Source organism: Salvelinus namaycush, chromosome 21, assembly GCF_016432855.1.
Source record: "Salvelinus namaycush isolate Seneca chromosome 21, SaNama_1.0, whole genome shotgun sequence".
In the NCBI taxonomy this organism is placed as follows: domain Eukaryota; kingdom Metazoa; phylum Chordata; class Actinopteri; order Salmoniformes; family Salmonidae; genus Salvelinus; species Salvelinus namaycush.
In genome coordinates this window covers 29,574,585-29,590,088 of record NC_052327.1, presented here as the reverse complement: position 1 = coordinate 29,590,088, position 15,504 = coordinate 29,574,585, and the positions used below count along the sequence as shown (strand labels likewise).

The 15,504-nt window shown below is 41.9% G+C and overlaps 1 protein-coding gene across 3 annotated transcripts in view; it reads left to right on the top strand.

Moving 5' to 3' along the window:
- Positions 1-2,168: 2,168 nt before the first annotated feature.
- LOC120066271 (S phase cyclin A-associated protein in the endoplasmic reticulum-like) overlaps positions 2,169-15,504 on the top strand; it is a 130,507-nt gene continuing 117,171 nt past the window's right edge. For all 3 annotated transcript variants that reach the window (XM_039017542.1, XM_039017541.1, XM_039017543.1), the window contains exon 1: positions 2,169-2,463. In XM_039017542.1, the coding sequence (XP_038873470.1) occupies positions 2,287-2,463 (177 nt within the window). In that variant the 5' untranslated portion in view covers positions 2,169-2,286. The remainder of the gene's footprint in view (positions 2,464-15,504) is intronic.

Sequence of the window (15,504 nt, the reverse complement as noted above, 5' to 3'; positions counted from 1 at the left end):
CGAATTATCTTTGAAAGACAGGGTCCTGAAAAAGGGACGTTTCTTTTTTTGCTGAGTCTATATGGTCATTTTAGTATACTGCATGCGAACAGTATCCTTTCAGCGCTTCTTCTGTCTACCGGAAGTTGATGCTGTTGCTATGCAACTTCTTGCTAGCTCGTGGTAATGTCTGGAGCGGAATGGTATCAAATACATCGAACACATGAGCTGTGTTCGAATACCTATACTAACATACTTTACACTACATAATTAATGAGTATATTCTACATACTGTAGCAACCCACACAGACCCGCGTAGGTTGTGTTGTCCTTACCAGACCCAGTGTTCGCGGGGTTCGACATGCCAATCAACCTGCTATCTGCCAATCACGGGAATGCCTGGAATGTTCTGATGCCGGGCATCCTGGCGGGGGATGGAGCATTGGAAATTAAGACCAGGTTTAGCCTTTGTTCTCTCTCTTATGTCTGGCCTTAACAAGAGAAGGTCACAGTTGGCTTGTGGGTTATCTTTCATGTATTTGGCATGGGCTACGGCAAACAGTAGCCTGTGTAAAGTTGGGTTAATAAACCGTCAATTCGTAAACTCAATCCTCTGTCTGGACAATTGTTCCTTTATGATCTAGTCAGGTCATTACAATACTATTAGGTCATTTTAGTATAGTGCAAACAAACAGTATCCATTCAGTTGAGTGTACTTGCACTTCTTCTGTCTACTGGAACTTCTTGCTAGCTTGTTAGCATAGCTAACAAATTACTAGCTGGACATCTTACGACTTCATTAGCAATGTCCATTGACAACGCACAATGACTATACCACTTAGCTAAGCATGACGTGAATAATCAAGTCAATAAACGTTGGGTAGTTAGTTAGCATAGTTAATATACTGTCAAGTTCGATGTATTAGTAGCCAACTAACGTAAAGTAGCTAGCTAACATACTGGTACAGACAAGCAACTACTGTAATGATATGTTATGTGGTTCGTAAGGTTAGCGTAGCAAACAAATTGTCAGCCAACATAACATGTAACGTAACATATTTCAAAAGTCATTACTTTATACCATTGGATAACATTTTCTTAACATTTGTCATAATTAGTTAAAGCAATGAATTTGTATCCTCTCTCTTTCGGACTTCAGCTGCATATTTCCCTCCATTTTCTTCAAATCTGAAAAAGTTGTGAAGTCACGCCCATTTTCTGAAGAATTGCATTATGGGCCCTAAAAGCATGGAAATATTCAACCTTTATTTAACTAGGGAAGTCAGTTAAGAACAAATTCTTATTTACAATGACAGGCCTACCACGGCCTAACCCGGACGACGCTGGGCCAATTGTGCACCACCTTATGGGACTCCCTATCACGGCTGGTTGTGATATAGACCGGGATCGAACCCGGGTCTGTAGTGATGCCTTTAGCACTGCGATACTGTGCCTTAGACCGCTGTGCCACTCGTATCTACTGCTTGTATACTTCGTATTTTGGCAAATGTAGTAAGAATCCGGGAACTTTGGGCATACTAACTATATCCATACCATGACCAATAAACATACTACATACTCAATTTATGTCACAAGTAGTAAGGTTAGTGCAGTTAGTATGAGTATTTGAATACAGCTATGGTTTCCATGTGGTTGATGCCATTCCATTTGCTCCAGCCTTTTATGAGCCATCCTCCCCTCAGCAGCGTCCACTGATACTAAAGTTTGGTTGACAGTCATTGAGCCAAAAAACGATGTGCCTACGCTTAATACTAGGATATTGCTTGGCTAGGATGATAAGGCTCCGAATTTCCATGAAATACATGATTTGGTGACAATTCTGAAGTCAGACGCGTTAGCTACAGGCGACCGCCTGGCAATCTGTAGGAATAATTATCGTAAACAAACCTTTGCGTGCTCCAATTCGAACAGTTTGGGTAAATATTTGGGCAATAATGATGAGGATGACAAGACGCAAACATCGACCTGACAAAAAATGTAGTTTCTTGTTTTTATCCCGCCCATTTACTTGGTTGCCATGGTTGAATGTTTAACTCCCACCGGGGTAGCCCGAATAATGAGCTTTGTGATTGGTTTGTATTTCTTCAGTTACCACCAAACCAATTCATGATTGGATATCCTATGTGTCTGTCATAAATGTGATCATACTCTTCCTGCAAAAAGCTAGGTTGCTTTTAGCTGTCAGTGGTGTTTTATGTCGTTTCCATCAACACCGAAAACGCGACAAGTTAGATCATTTTCAAATAAAATAATTTTTACCCCGAGAATTGAATTACATTTACGTCAATGTCAAAAGACAGTCGCCACGATGGACGACGGCGTGGCGCTGGTCAACACCGACTCGGCCCTAGAATTGGACAAGGGCAAGGCGGAGACGGGAGGGAGAGGTCTGGCAGCAACAGCTCTGGATCCTCGCATGGAGGAGGCAAAAGCAGGAATACTCCCATAACCGTTGCCTCGAAGGTAGCTAGCTCTATTTTCAAGTTATACTGTATAATACACCAGCAAAGTAAGACCGTGTTTAGCCATCCAACAAAAATATACCAATTTAGCAAAGGGTTTTAGGCTGTGTTTCTGTATAAGCACTTTGTGACATCTGCTGATGTAAAAAGGGCTTTAAATACATTTCATTGATTGATTAATTGATCGAGCGCTAGATAGTTAGCTAACTGGGCTACTACTGTCGCTATTCTGTAGCGTTCGTTATGTTGTCGCTAACTCCGCTCAGCTGAAACCCACGGCTATTTTGACCCAGCTAGCCAACTAAAGTAGCTAATGGTGTGTTGAGTTGCAGGGCCTTTCGATAGGGGTTTTATTCCTTTTGTCCAAAGTAAATAATATTTTCTTGTGTCGTTATGTTAACTATACGCTACCGGTCAAACATTTTAGATCAAGGGTTTTCTTAATTTTTACAATTTTCTACATTGTAGAATAATATTGAAGACATCAACACTATGAAATAACACATGGAATAATTTAGTAAACAAATCAAAATATGTTTGAGATTCTTCAAATAGACACCCTTTGCCTTGACAGCTTTGAACACTTTTGGCATTCTCTCAACCAGCTTCACCTGGAATGCTTTTCCTACAGTGTTGAAGGAGTGACCACATATGCTGAGCACTTGTTGGCTGCTTTTCCTTCACTCTGTGGTCCAACTCATCCCAAACCATCTCAATTGGGTTGAGGTTTGGTGATTGTGGAGGCCAGGTCATCTGATGCAGCACTCCATTACTCTCCTTTCTTGGTCAAATAGCCCTTATGAGCCTGGAGGTGTGTTGGGTCATTGTCCTGTTGAAAAATAAATGATAGTCCCACTAAGTAAAAAAAACCCAAATGAGATGGCGTATTGCTGCACAATACTGTGGTAGCCAAGCTGGTTAAGTGTGCCTTGAATTCTAAATAAACCACTGACAGTGTCACCAGCAAAGCACCCCCACACCATAACACCTCCCCCATGCTTTACGGTGGGAAATGCACATGTGGAGATCATCCATTCACCCACCCTGTGACTCACAAAGACATGGCGTTTGGAACCAAAAATCTCCAATTTGAACTCCATACATACCAAAGGACAAATTCCCACCGGTCTAATGTCAATTGCTTGTGTTTTTTGGCCCAAGCAAGTCTCTTCTTATTGGTGTCCTTTAGTAGTGGTTTCTTTGCAGCAATTCGACCATGAAGGCCTGATTCACGCAGTCTCCTCTGAACAGTTGATGTTGAGATGTGTCTATTACTTGAACTCTGTGAAGCATTTATTTGGGTTGCAATTTCTGCGGCTGGTAACTCTAATGAACTTATCTTCTGCAGCAGAGGTAACTGGGTCTTCCATTCCTGAGGGGTTACTCATGAGAGCCAGTTTCATCATAGTGCTTGATGGTTTTTGTTACAGCACTTGAAGAAACGTTCAAAGTTCTTGAATTTTCCATATTGACTGACCTTCATGTCTTAAAGTAATGATGGACTGTCATTTCTCTTTGCTTATTTGAGCAGTTCTTGCCATAATATGGACTTGGTCTTTTACCAAATAGGGCTATCTTCTGTATACCACCCCTACCTTGTCACAACACAACTGATTGGCTCAAACGCACGAAGAAGGAAAGAAATTCCACAAATGAACTTTTAACAAAGCACACCTGTTAATTGAAATGCATTCCAGTTGACTACCTCATAAAGCTGGTTGAGAATATGCCAAAAGTGTGCAAAGCTGTCAAGGCAAAGGGTGTCTATTTGAAGAATCTCAAATATAAAATATATTTAGATTTTGTTTAACCCTTTTTGGTTTCTACATGATTCCATGTGTTATTTCCTAGTTTTGATGTCTTCACTATTATTCTACAATGTAGAAAATTAGTAAAAATAAAGAAAAACCCTTGAATGAGGTGTTCTAAACGTTTGACCGATAGTGTAGTTGTCACAGAACAATGAGACCGACATTTCACTGGATGTATAAATGTGAAGCATCCGCTTGGCCTTTCCACTCACTACCAAAACTGGTTTTGAGAGGAAGCCCAGTGTGAGAAGATGGAACGAGATGGATTTTTATGGAGCCATCGAGCTGCCGAAAGGTTGAATGTATGTATCGTTTGAATCGTAAGAAAAGCCATGCGTGACATGAAACAGTTAAATTAGGTCTGTAAACGTGCAAACCCTATGTTACGACTATGAATTAACATTTAAACGTTCAATTATTACTTTGTTTCCTATTCCTCGGTTACAGATATTTTTTTTATATGTACACATTGTCAGAAAGGTGGCATCTGCAAAGGACATGAACTGAAAGTTGCTAGACGAAGTTAGCTTGTCAATAAAGCAACTCTAGCCCAGACGTTAGTTGCTTTGCATCTTCCGGTTTAATTTCCAAAATAAAAGCCTAGAGGTTGTTTTAGAATGCCATTCAACAACGACGTTACACCAATAGTTGGCGTAGCATAGGGTTGGGCCTCCAGCAAATGACTTTGAAGAGCCTTTTCTAGAATAACCGCCAGAGCTGCAAAATAGAAAGTAAATATGATTTAGGCTAGGCCTATTCCACTATCTAAATATGCCATTCTGTTGTGTTATTTAATTGCCATATAATTGCATAATTTATTTTTACAGCGGTGTGGGGATCCTGTGGGTATCATGTAACCTAATGAATCTCACTTTTTCCAGTATTTGGGAGCACGGACTGTAAGCCTTATATTAAGCATTTTGACTGTTTTTGCAAATTCCACTTTGAATGTAGGCTTGTTATAGCCATTTGCGTTGCACAACCCCATCACGCAGAGGCTATATCCATATAAATAAATGAGACAAAACAAAATATTGACTAAGTCTTGGCTATAACCTGTCCTGAGTGAATTAACCATGGGGTCCCAAATGGTCAAGACAATCTATAGCCTATTCTTATTGCCAGATATGTTTTCCCTATAAGCCACTGCATGTGCTTATTCAACTATTTTGTTGACAATTTATTTAGAGGCTATATTTAGAACCCTGTGAGCTAGGGTCTCTTTAAGGGGAGGCATATAATAAGAACAGTTATAAAACACAAATCGAGTTCTAAAACTATTCCGCAAGACACCAGTACCCAAAATTATAGCCTAAATTGCAATGCCTATAAATTGAAGGCCTGTTTTTATTTTTAATATTTGGGTAGGCCTAAATAAAACATTGAATTATTAAAGTAATAGGCTAAAGAACTTTGGAGAATTTAGATTAATTTTGAATACACACATGGATTTCAATAAAGATGGCTAAGGCTGTTCTATTCTCTTTGATTTTGTTCCTATTGCAACTCAGACAAATTACAGAATGGATGACTTTCTCACTGTCTGAACTGAAGGATGAATTCAAATCAAATTTTATTGGTCACATAGATGTTAATGCGAGTGTAGCGAAATGCTTGTGGTTCTAGTTCTGACAGTGCAGTAATATCTAACAAATAATCTAACAATTTCCCAACAACTACCTGTTACGCACAAATCTAAAGGCGTGAATGAGAATATGTACATATAAATATATTGAAGAGCCATGGCTGAGCGGCAGTTAGGAAAGCTAAGGCTAGCTAGTACAAACTCAAAAAAGTTCTGGGACACTGTAAAGTCCATGGAGAATAAGAGCACCTCCTCCCAGCTGCCCACTGCTCTGAGGCTAGGAAACACTGTTACCACATTCTTATTGGCAGACTCGACAGCCTTGGTTTCTCAAATGATTGCCTCACCTGGTTTACCAACTACTTCTCAGACAGAGTTCATTGTGTCAAATCGGAGGGCCTGTTGTCCGGACCGCTCACAGTCTCTATGGGATGGGTGCCACAGGGTTCAATTCTCGGGCTGACTCTCTTCTCTGTATACATCAATGATGTCGCTCTTGCTGCTGTAGATTCTCTGATCCACCTCTACGCAGACGACACCATAATGTATACTTCTGGCCCTTCTTTGGGCACTGTGTTAACTAACCTCTAGACAAGCTTCAATGCCATACAACTCTCCTTCCATGGCCTCCAACTGCTCTTGAGCCGGCTAGTAATAGGGGTTGCAACAATTTCAGCGGATAATTTTGGAGAGGGTCCAGATTGTCTAGCCCAGCTAATTTGTAGGGGTCCAGATTTTGCAGCTGAAATGTTGCATATCGCGGGGGCTATTCGATGCTAATGCAGTACACCACAGGATGTTTTTGTGCTGGTCAAGGGCAGTCAGGTCTGGAATGAACCAGGGGCTATATCTGTTCTACTTTTTTTTGAATGGGGCACACTTATTTAAGATGGTGAGGAAAGCACTTTTAAAGAATAACCAGGAATCCTCTACTGACGGAATGAGGTCAATATCCTTCCAGGATACCCGGGCCAGGTCAATTAGAAAGGCCTGCTCGCTGAAGTGTTTTAGGGAGTGTTTGACAGTGATGAGGGGTGGTCGTTTGACCACGGACCCATTATGGACGCAAGCAATGAGGCAGTGATCGCTGAGATCCTGGTTGAAGACAGTAGAGGTGTGTTTAGAGGGCAGGTTGGTCAGGATGATATCTATGAGGGTGCCCGTGTTTACGGATTCAGGGTTATACCTGGTAGGTTCCATGATAATTTGTGTGAGATTGAGGTGCATCTAGCTTAGATTGTAGGATGGCCGGGGTGTTAACCTGTTTGGCGTGCAAGCCCGACGTCGGTACACTTATGACAACAGCCACTTCAAGTGCAGGGCGCGAAATTCAAAATATATTTTTTTTAAATATTTAACTTTCACACATTAACAAGTCCAATACAGCATATGAAAGGTACACATCTCGTGAATCCAGCCAACATGTCCGATTTTTAAAATGTTTTACAGGGAAGACAAAATATGTAAATCTATTAGCTAACCACGTTAGCAAAAGACTCCACTTTTATTACTCCATCAGTTTTTGACTCCATCAGTAGCTATCACAAATTCGGCCAAATAAAGATATAAATAGCCACTAACCAAGAAACAACCTCATCAGATGACAGTCTGATAACATATTTATTGTATAGCATATGTTTTTTTCGAAAAATGTGCATATTTCAGGTATAAATCATAGTTTACATTGCAGCTACATTCAGAAATTGCACCGAAAGCAGCCATAATATTTACAGACACCAACGTCAAATACCTAATTACTCATCATAAAACATTTCTGAAAAATACATAGTGTACAGCAAATGAAAGACAGGCATCTTGTGATGCCAGACAATATTTCCGATTTATTAAGTGTTTTACAGCGAAAACAAAATGTTGCGTTATATTAGCTTAGCACAATAGCCAGAAACACTTGGGCGCCGGCGACTACGACAGATATATGAAATAACATCATAAATTGGGTCTTACTTTTGCTGATCTTTCATCAGAATGTTGAACAAGGTGTCCTTTGTCCAGATGAGTCGTTGTTTGGATTCAGAATGGCAACTTTCTCTCTCCATTTAGCAAGCGCGCTAGCCGGGTTGCACGGATCTCTCCATGTAAACAAACGGAAGAGAACGGAACACGGCAAAACTCCCGAAAAAATTTCAATAATCTGATGAAACTATATTGAAAAAACATACTTTACGATGATATGGTGACATGTATCAAATAAAATCAAAGCCGGAAATAATAGTCGCCTATAACGTCAGCAAAACAAAAGGCAACCCCACTGTCCAAATCGCGTTCTTCAGAGTACCGGAACTGGGGTACACGTCATTCCAAGAGGATTTATTCCATCCCAGATCGAGATAATCACCTCATTTCTTCTCTCACAGCCTTCTTGACACCCAGAGGAAGGTGTATGACGTGCATGTATACTAATAGCTCTTGTGCCCATTTATAGGCAGGAAGAGGAAGAGAGCATCGATTTCAGACTTTGAACTTCCAGGTCAGGAAAAGTGCTGCAGAATGAGTTCTGTTTCACTCAGAGAAATAATTCAAACGGTTTTAGAAACTAGAGAGTGTTTTCTATCCAATAGTAATAATAATATGCATATTGTACGAGCAAGAATTGAGTACGAGGCCGTTTGAAATGGACACATTTTATCAGGCTACTCAATACTGCCCCTTGCAGCCATAAGAAGTTAAGCATATCCCAGTTTAGGTCACCTAACAGTACGAACTCTGAAGATAGATGGGGGGAAATTAATTCACATGTGGTGTCTAGGGTACAGCCGGGGGGCTGAGGGGGTTCGATAACAAGCGGCAACAGTGAGATACTTATTTCTGGAAACTAATTTTTTTTTTTTAAGTACAAGCTTGAATTGTTTGGGCACAGACCTGGATAGCATGACAGAACTCTAAAGGCTATCTCTGCAGTAGATTACAACTCCACCCCCTTTGACAGTTTTATTTTGGCAGAAAATGTTGTAGTTGGGGATGGAAATTTCAAAATTTTTGGTGGCCTTGCTACGCCAGGATTCAGACACGGCTAGGACATCAGGGTTGGCGGAGGGCTTGCAAACCATTACAGACTACAAAGGGAAGTACAGCCGAGAGCTGCCCAGTGACATGAGCCTACCAGACGAGCTAAACTACTTCTATGCTCGCTTCGAAGCAAATAACACTGAAACATGCATGAGAGCACCAGCTGTTCCGGAAGACTGTGATTACGCTCTCCACAGCCGACGTGAGTAAGACCTTTACGCAGGTCAACATTCACAAGGCCACACTGCCATTTGCATACAGATTCACAGATGATGCAATCTCTATTGCACTCCACACTGCCCTTTTCCACCTGGACAAAAGGAACACCTACAGTTGAAGACGGAAGTTTTACATACTCGTTTTTCAACCCCTCCACAAATTTCTTTTTGACAAACTATAGTTTTGGCAAGTTGGTTAGGACATCTACTTTGTACATGACACAAGTAATTTTTCCAACAATTGTTTACAGACAGTATAATTCACTATCACAATTCCAGTAGGTCAGAAGTTTACATACACCAAGTTGACTGTGCCTTTAAACAGGTTGAAAAATTCCAGAAAATGATGTCATGACTTCAGAAGCTTCTGATAGGCTAATTGACATCATTTGAGTCAATTGGAGGTGTACCTGTGGATGTATTTCAAGGCCTACCTTCAAACTCAGTGCCTCTTTGCTTGGCATTATGGGAAAATCAGAAGAAATCAGCCAAGACCTCAGGAAAAAAAATTGTAGACCTCCACAAGTCTGGTTCATCCTTGGGAGCAATTTCCGAACGCCTGAAGGTACCAATAGTACACAAGTATAAACACCATGGTACCACACAGCCGTTATACCGCTCAGGAAGGAGATGCGTTCTGTCTCCTAGAGACGAATGTACTTTGGTGCGGAAAGTGCAAATCAATCCCAGAACAAAAGCAAAGGACCTTGTGAAGATGCTGGAGGAAACGGGTACAAATGTATCTCTATCCACAGTAAAATGAGTCCTATATTGACATAAGCTGAAAGGCCACTCGGCAAGGAGGAAGCCACGGTTTGCAACTGCACATGGAGACAAAGATTGTACTTTTTGGAGAAATGTCCTCTTGTCTAATGAAACAAAAAAAGAACTGTTTGGCCATAATGACCATCCTTATGTTTGGAGGAAAAAGGGGGAGGCTTGCAAGCTGAAGAACACCATCCCAACCGTGAAGCACGGGGGTGTCAGCATCATGTTGAGGGGGTGCTTTGCTGCAGGAGGAACTGGTTCACTTCACAAAATAGATGGCATCATGATGAAAGGAAATTATGTGGATATATTGAAGCAACATCTCAAGACATCAGTCAGGAAATTAAAGCTTGGTTGCAAATGGGTCTTCCAAATGGACATTGACCCCGAGCATACTTCCAAAGTTGTGGCAAAATGGCTTAAGGACAACAAAGTCAACGCATTGGAGTGGCCATCAAAAAGCCCTGACCTCAATCCCATAGAAAATTTGTGGGCAGAACTGAAAAAGCGTGTGCAAGCAAGGAGGCCTACAAACCTGACTCAGTTACACCAGCTCTGTCAGGAGGAATGGGCCAAAATTCACCAAACTATTGTTGGATGCTTGTGGAAGGCTACCCAAAACGTTTGACCCAAATTAAACTATTTAATGGCAATGCTACCAAATACTAATTGAGTGTATGTAAACTTCTGACCCACTGGGAATGTGATGAAATACATAAAAGCTGAAATAAATCATTCTCTCTACTATTATTCTGACATTTCACATTCTTAAAATAAAGTGGTGATCATAACTGACCTAAGACAAGACAGGGATTTTTTACTAAGATTAAATGTCAGGAATTGTGAAAAACTGAGTTTAAATGTATTTGGCGACGGCGTAGCTAGCTGACGTTAGGTGGCTGGTTCGCTAGCTAACATTATGTCACCCCTTTATTTTATGAATGTGAAATGTGAGATTAATAGTATATATTTTTTTTAAAATAAAAAATAAAATAAAAATTGGGGGTGAGATGAACCTGCCAAAACTCTGAAAGCTATTATTGTACATCAGAATTGCGACACACGATTGTTTCAAGCCTAAAATGTTAGTCCGTTATCGTAACATGGTGTTTGAATGTTCATAGATGAAATTTCACGTTTTACGTTTCAGGTTTCACACATGGCTTTTCTTACTATCCTAACGATATGTGCGTTCAACCTTTTGTCAGCGGTCTGACTCCATAGATTTTGGCCGACATTCAATTTTTTTTTGCAATGCTTTGTCAACATGTGGCAATACATTGTCTGCTGACATAATATGCCAGTTTATAATATTAAAAGAGTCAAATACTTCACTTTGTAGTGTTATGTCAGTCATTAGGAAAAAACATAATTCACTGGAGCTGTGGATGTACTTTCTAAAGATGGGTGTGCTCAGGTTATTGCTCCGACAAAAAGTAAAAATTCTTAATAGATCCTGTTAAGCCATTCTTCCATTGCTAAGGGTTGATTGTTAGGCATTGCATTGTTTTCTATAAGAATCCCTGCTCACACTAAATATCTTGCTGCATACCTCGTATGCTCGTAGCAAAGCTTATTTTTAGACTGTTACTCATTTGGCACAAAGGTGCAGGCGGACCATGTGGGTTTGTGCTTTTCCTCCAGCCTTGTATGATTCATCCACTGCCAGGTCCAATCGGATGCTGCTGAGCCTTAGCCTCTCTGGCTAATGCAGGCTTACATTAGCACACTCCTTGAGCCTGCAGCTACACTCATTTCTGGCAGTGGAGGACGGGGGCTGAGGGGCAGGCCTGCTGTGTGCATGCACATGACTGCACAGTGCTGAGGGAGAGCGGGGGCTGCGATGCAGTGCTGTGAGATGAGAGAAGCTGTAAACACAGGAAGCAGTGCAGAGGAAAGGAGAGGAGACCCGGGTGAGTGGCAGGAAGGCAGACGGACAGCAGCAGCAGTGGTCTGCAGCACTGGCCCAGGGGCTGGATGCTAGCTCAGCACAGTGCTCCAAGCTCAGCCCTGATTACAAACGGAGCAGAAAGGATTGACAGCCCACTAAGCACCAGGCTGTCTCAATCACCATTTGTGGTGAAGTTGACACAGCTGGGCAAGTTGCTATAGAAGTGCTAGCTACACACTGTCTATTTTGATCCTGCTGTCAGATGATGATGTCACCTATCACAAGTGGCAATGCTGGGGAAACAGGTTGGCTGAAGTGGGCTGCAAAAGTATGTCAGGGGCGGATAAGGACGAGGAACCTGCTTACAGACTCTACTTCTATTCTGTATGTATTTTTTTATCCATCTTTCTTTCTCTCTCTTCACTCCCCCACTCGTTCTGCAAGCGTCTGTTTGTAAACCTGCTTTTTAAAAGGGTAACTCTTTTAAAACTACACCAAGCTCTTTCCTGTGTGCATGTACAGGCTGTCTGTGACCGAGTTGCATAACAAGACTGTATTCTCCATCTTAAATGGAGAAGTGCTGAAATATACAACCTGCACTGTCTACCATAGTCAAGGCCAGGTGGCAGGTGGCAGCAGCTGATTAAGTGGATCAGGAGAGCCTTTCCATAAGCCTTGCCTACCTCAGGCTGTACAGCTAGGAGTCAGTCAAGATAGGCTTCCCTTCATGTCAAGCGTCATCTGTGATAAGATGGCTGCCAAGCCCATGAAACGGTGTAAATATTTACTGTCAGCTGGGCGACGCATTTGCTATGATGGTAACGTAGCTTGCTATTTGTTCATTTCAGTGGGATTTGGCTACTCTGTTTGATGTGCAGCCTAGGGATGTTGGTGCTTGATCCTATTGTCCTTATGCTTTTCTGGTAGGAGAATGAAGCTGGGCATTTCCATCTAAAAGGACCCATGAGCACCAACATAGAAGCATGTCAAATTGGGTCTCAAATGAAAGCAAGGAGTGTAGGCTTGGGTGGTATACCGTATACCGGGTATTTGGAAATGGCCACGAGATGGTTTTTCAATACCGTCAATATGGTTGAAACTATTTCTTTGAAGTTTTTCAATAGATTTTTATATTTGTAGCTGCTTTTTAAATAAATACCTGCAGTCAACGTGTACAATACATAAGGAGATAAAGCAGATCGCGTTCTTCATTTCACCTGTCACATTGTTTTACATTATGAAGCATTCGTAGTTCCCCAGAACAGTTGAGCCAGTCACGTGTTTGTTTGTAAGTAGCACAACGGGAGAAAGTGGGATCAAATTTAATTTGTCACATGCGCTGAATAGAACAGGTGTAGACCTTACTGTGAAATGCTTACTTACAAGCCCTTAGCCAACAATGCAATTTTACGAAAATCTGAGTTAAAAAACGATTTACTAAATAAAGGTAGGGGTAAAGTGACTATGCATAGATAATTAACCGAGAGTAGCAGCAGTGTAAAAAAGTGCAAATAGTCCAGGTAGCCATTTGAGTAATTGTTCAGCAGTCTTATGGCTTGGGGGTAGAAGCTGCTAAGGAGTCTTTTGGACCTAGACTTTCGCTCTGGTACCGCTTGCCTTGCAGTAGCAGAGAGAACAGTCTAATACTTAGGTGGCTGGTGTCATTGACAATTTTTGGGGGGCCTTCCTCTGACACTGCCTAGTATAGAGGTCCTGTATGGCAGGAAGCTTGATGTACTCGGCCATATGCACTACCTTCTGTAGCGCCTTAGTCAGATGCCGAGCAGTTGCCGTAGCAGGCGGTGATGCAACCGGTCAGGATGCTCTTGATGGTGCAGCTGTATAACTTTCTGAGCATCTGCGGACCCATGACATATTTTCAGTCTCCTGAGGGGGAATAGGCGTTGTCGTGCTCTCTCCATGACAGGCTTGGATCATGATAGTTGCCACCAGAGGTCTCGTCACAGTCCCCAAGTCCAGAACAGACTATGGGAGGCGCACAGTACTACATAGAGCCATGACTACATGGAATTCCTCTATTCCTCTATTCCACATCAAGTAACTTGTGCAAGCAGTAAAATTTGATTTAATAAATAAATAAAATACACCTTATTAACCAGCGGAGACTGTGAAGAAACATAGGCACAAACACACGATAACATACGCACTATACACACGTACACATGGATTTTGTGTTGTGGATATGTGGTAGTATAATAGGGGTTTGAGGGCACACACTTACTTAATATGTTGTGAAATCTGTTGCAAATGTATTGTAATGTTTTTATTAAATGTATAACTGCCTTAATTTGGAGCAGCTAATGGGGATCCGTAATTAATACAAATACTACAGCCCCGTCGACGTGAATGAGGGCGTGTCGGCCCTCCTTTTCCTGTAGTCCACAATCATCTCCTTTGTCTTGCTCACGTTGCGGTCAGGTTGTTGTCCTGGCACCACACTGCCAGGCCTCTGACCTCATATAGGCTGTCTCATCGTTGTCGGTGATCAGGCCTACCACTATTGTGCCTTCAGCAGACTTAATGATGGTGTTGGAGTCGTGCTTGGCCACACAGTCGTGGGTGAACAGGGAGTACAGGAGGGGACTAATGACGCACCCCTGAGGGCCCCCCGTGTTGACGATCAGTGTGGCAGATGTATTGTTACTTACCCTTACCACCTGCGGGCGACCTGTCAGGAAGTCCAGGATCCAGTTGCAGAGGGATATGTTTGATCCCAGGGTCTTTAGCTTAGTGATGAGCTTTATGGGCACTATGGCGTTGACTACAGCTCAGTGTTTAATAAACAGCGTTCTCACAGGTGTTCCTTTTGTTCAGGTGGGAAAGGACAGTGTGGAGTGCAATAGAGATGGCGGCATCTGTGGCTCTGGGGTGGTATGCGAATTGGAGTGGGTTTAGGGTTTTCAGGTTGATGGTGTTGTGAGCCATGACCAGCCTTTCAAAGCACTTCATGGCTACAGACGTTAATGCTACGGGTCTGTAGTCATTTAGGCAGGTTACCTTGGCGTTCTTGGACAAAGGGACTATGGTGGTCTGTTTGGAACATGTAGGTATTACAGACTCAGTTAGGGAGAGGTTGAATGAAAATGTCAGTAAAGACACTTGCCAGTTGGTCCGCGCATGTTCTGAGTACACGTCCTGGTAATTTGTCTTGGCCCCACAGCCTTGTGAATGGAGATTTGGGCCTGGTCTTTGTTCAGATATCCAGAAGCTTTTTTAGGTCGTAGGAGATGGTAGCAGAAACATTATGTACAAAATAAGTTATAAACTGTGGAGAAAAAAAACACTATCACAATGGGTTAGGGGACCGTAAAACGGCAGGCATCCCCTCCGGCGCAGAGAGTGATCAGGGGCATTCAACTATAGTTGTCCTTCACAGAAAATAACTTAGTGCAACACAATTGGCAGAAAATTTGCTTAGAATGAAAAATAATGTTTTTTTTTGCAAAAACAATGCATGGCCATCATATTTCTGTTTTTCACTGAAAGAATGTAGCCAGCTCCTAATGTTTTGCTTGCGTTTTACCAGAGAAAAGTAGGCTACACCGAAAAGTAGCTACAGCAAGATGCACCCCCCCCCCCCCCCCCATGTTTTTTTTACAAAAGGATAGATTTGGAGTTAGATAAACTTCGATTATTCGTCAGGGACATATGCAGGATGCTACCCTTAACAGCATGGCCTTCGTTCCAGATCCAAACCTACAACCCAATTTTGACCAAAATT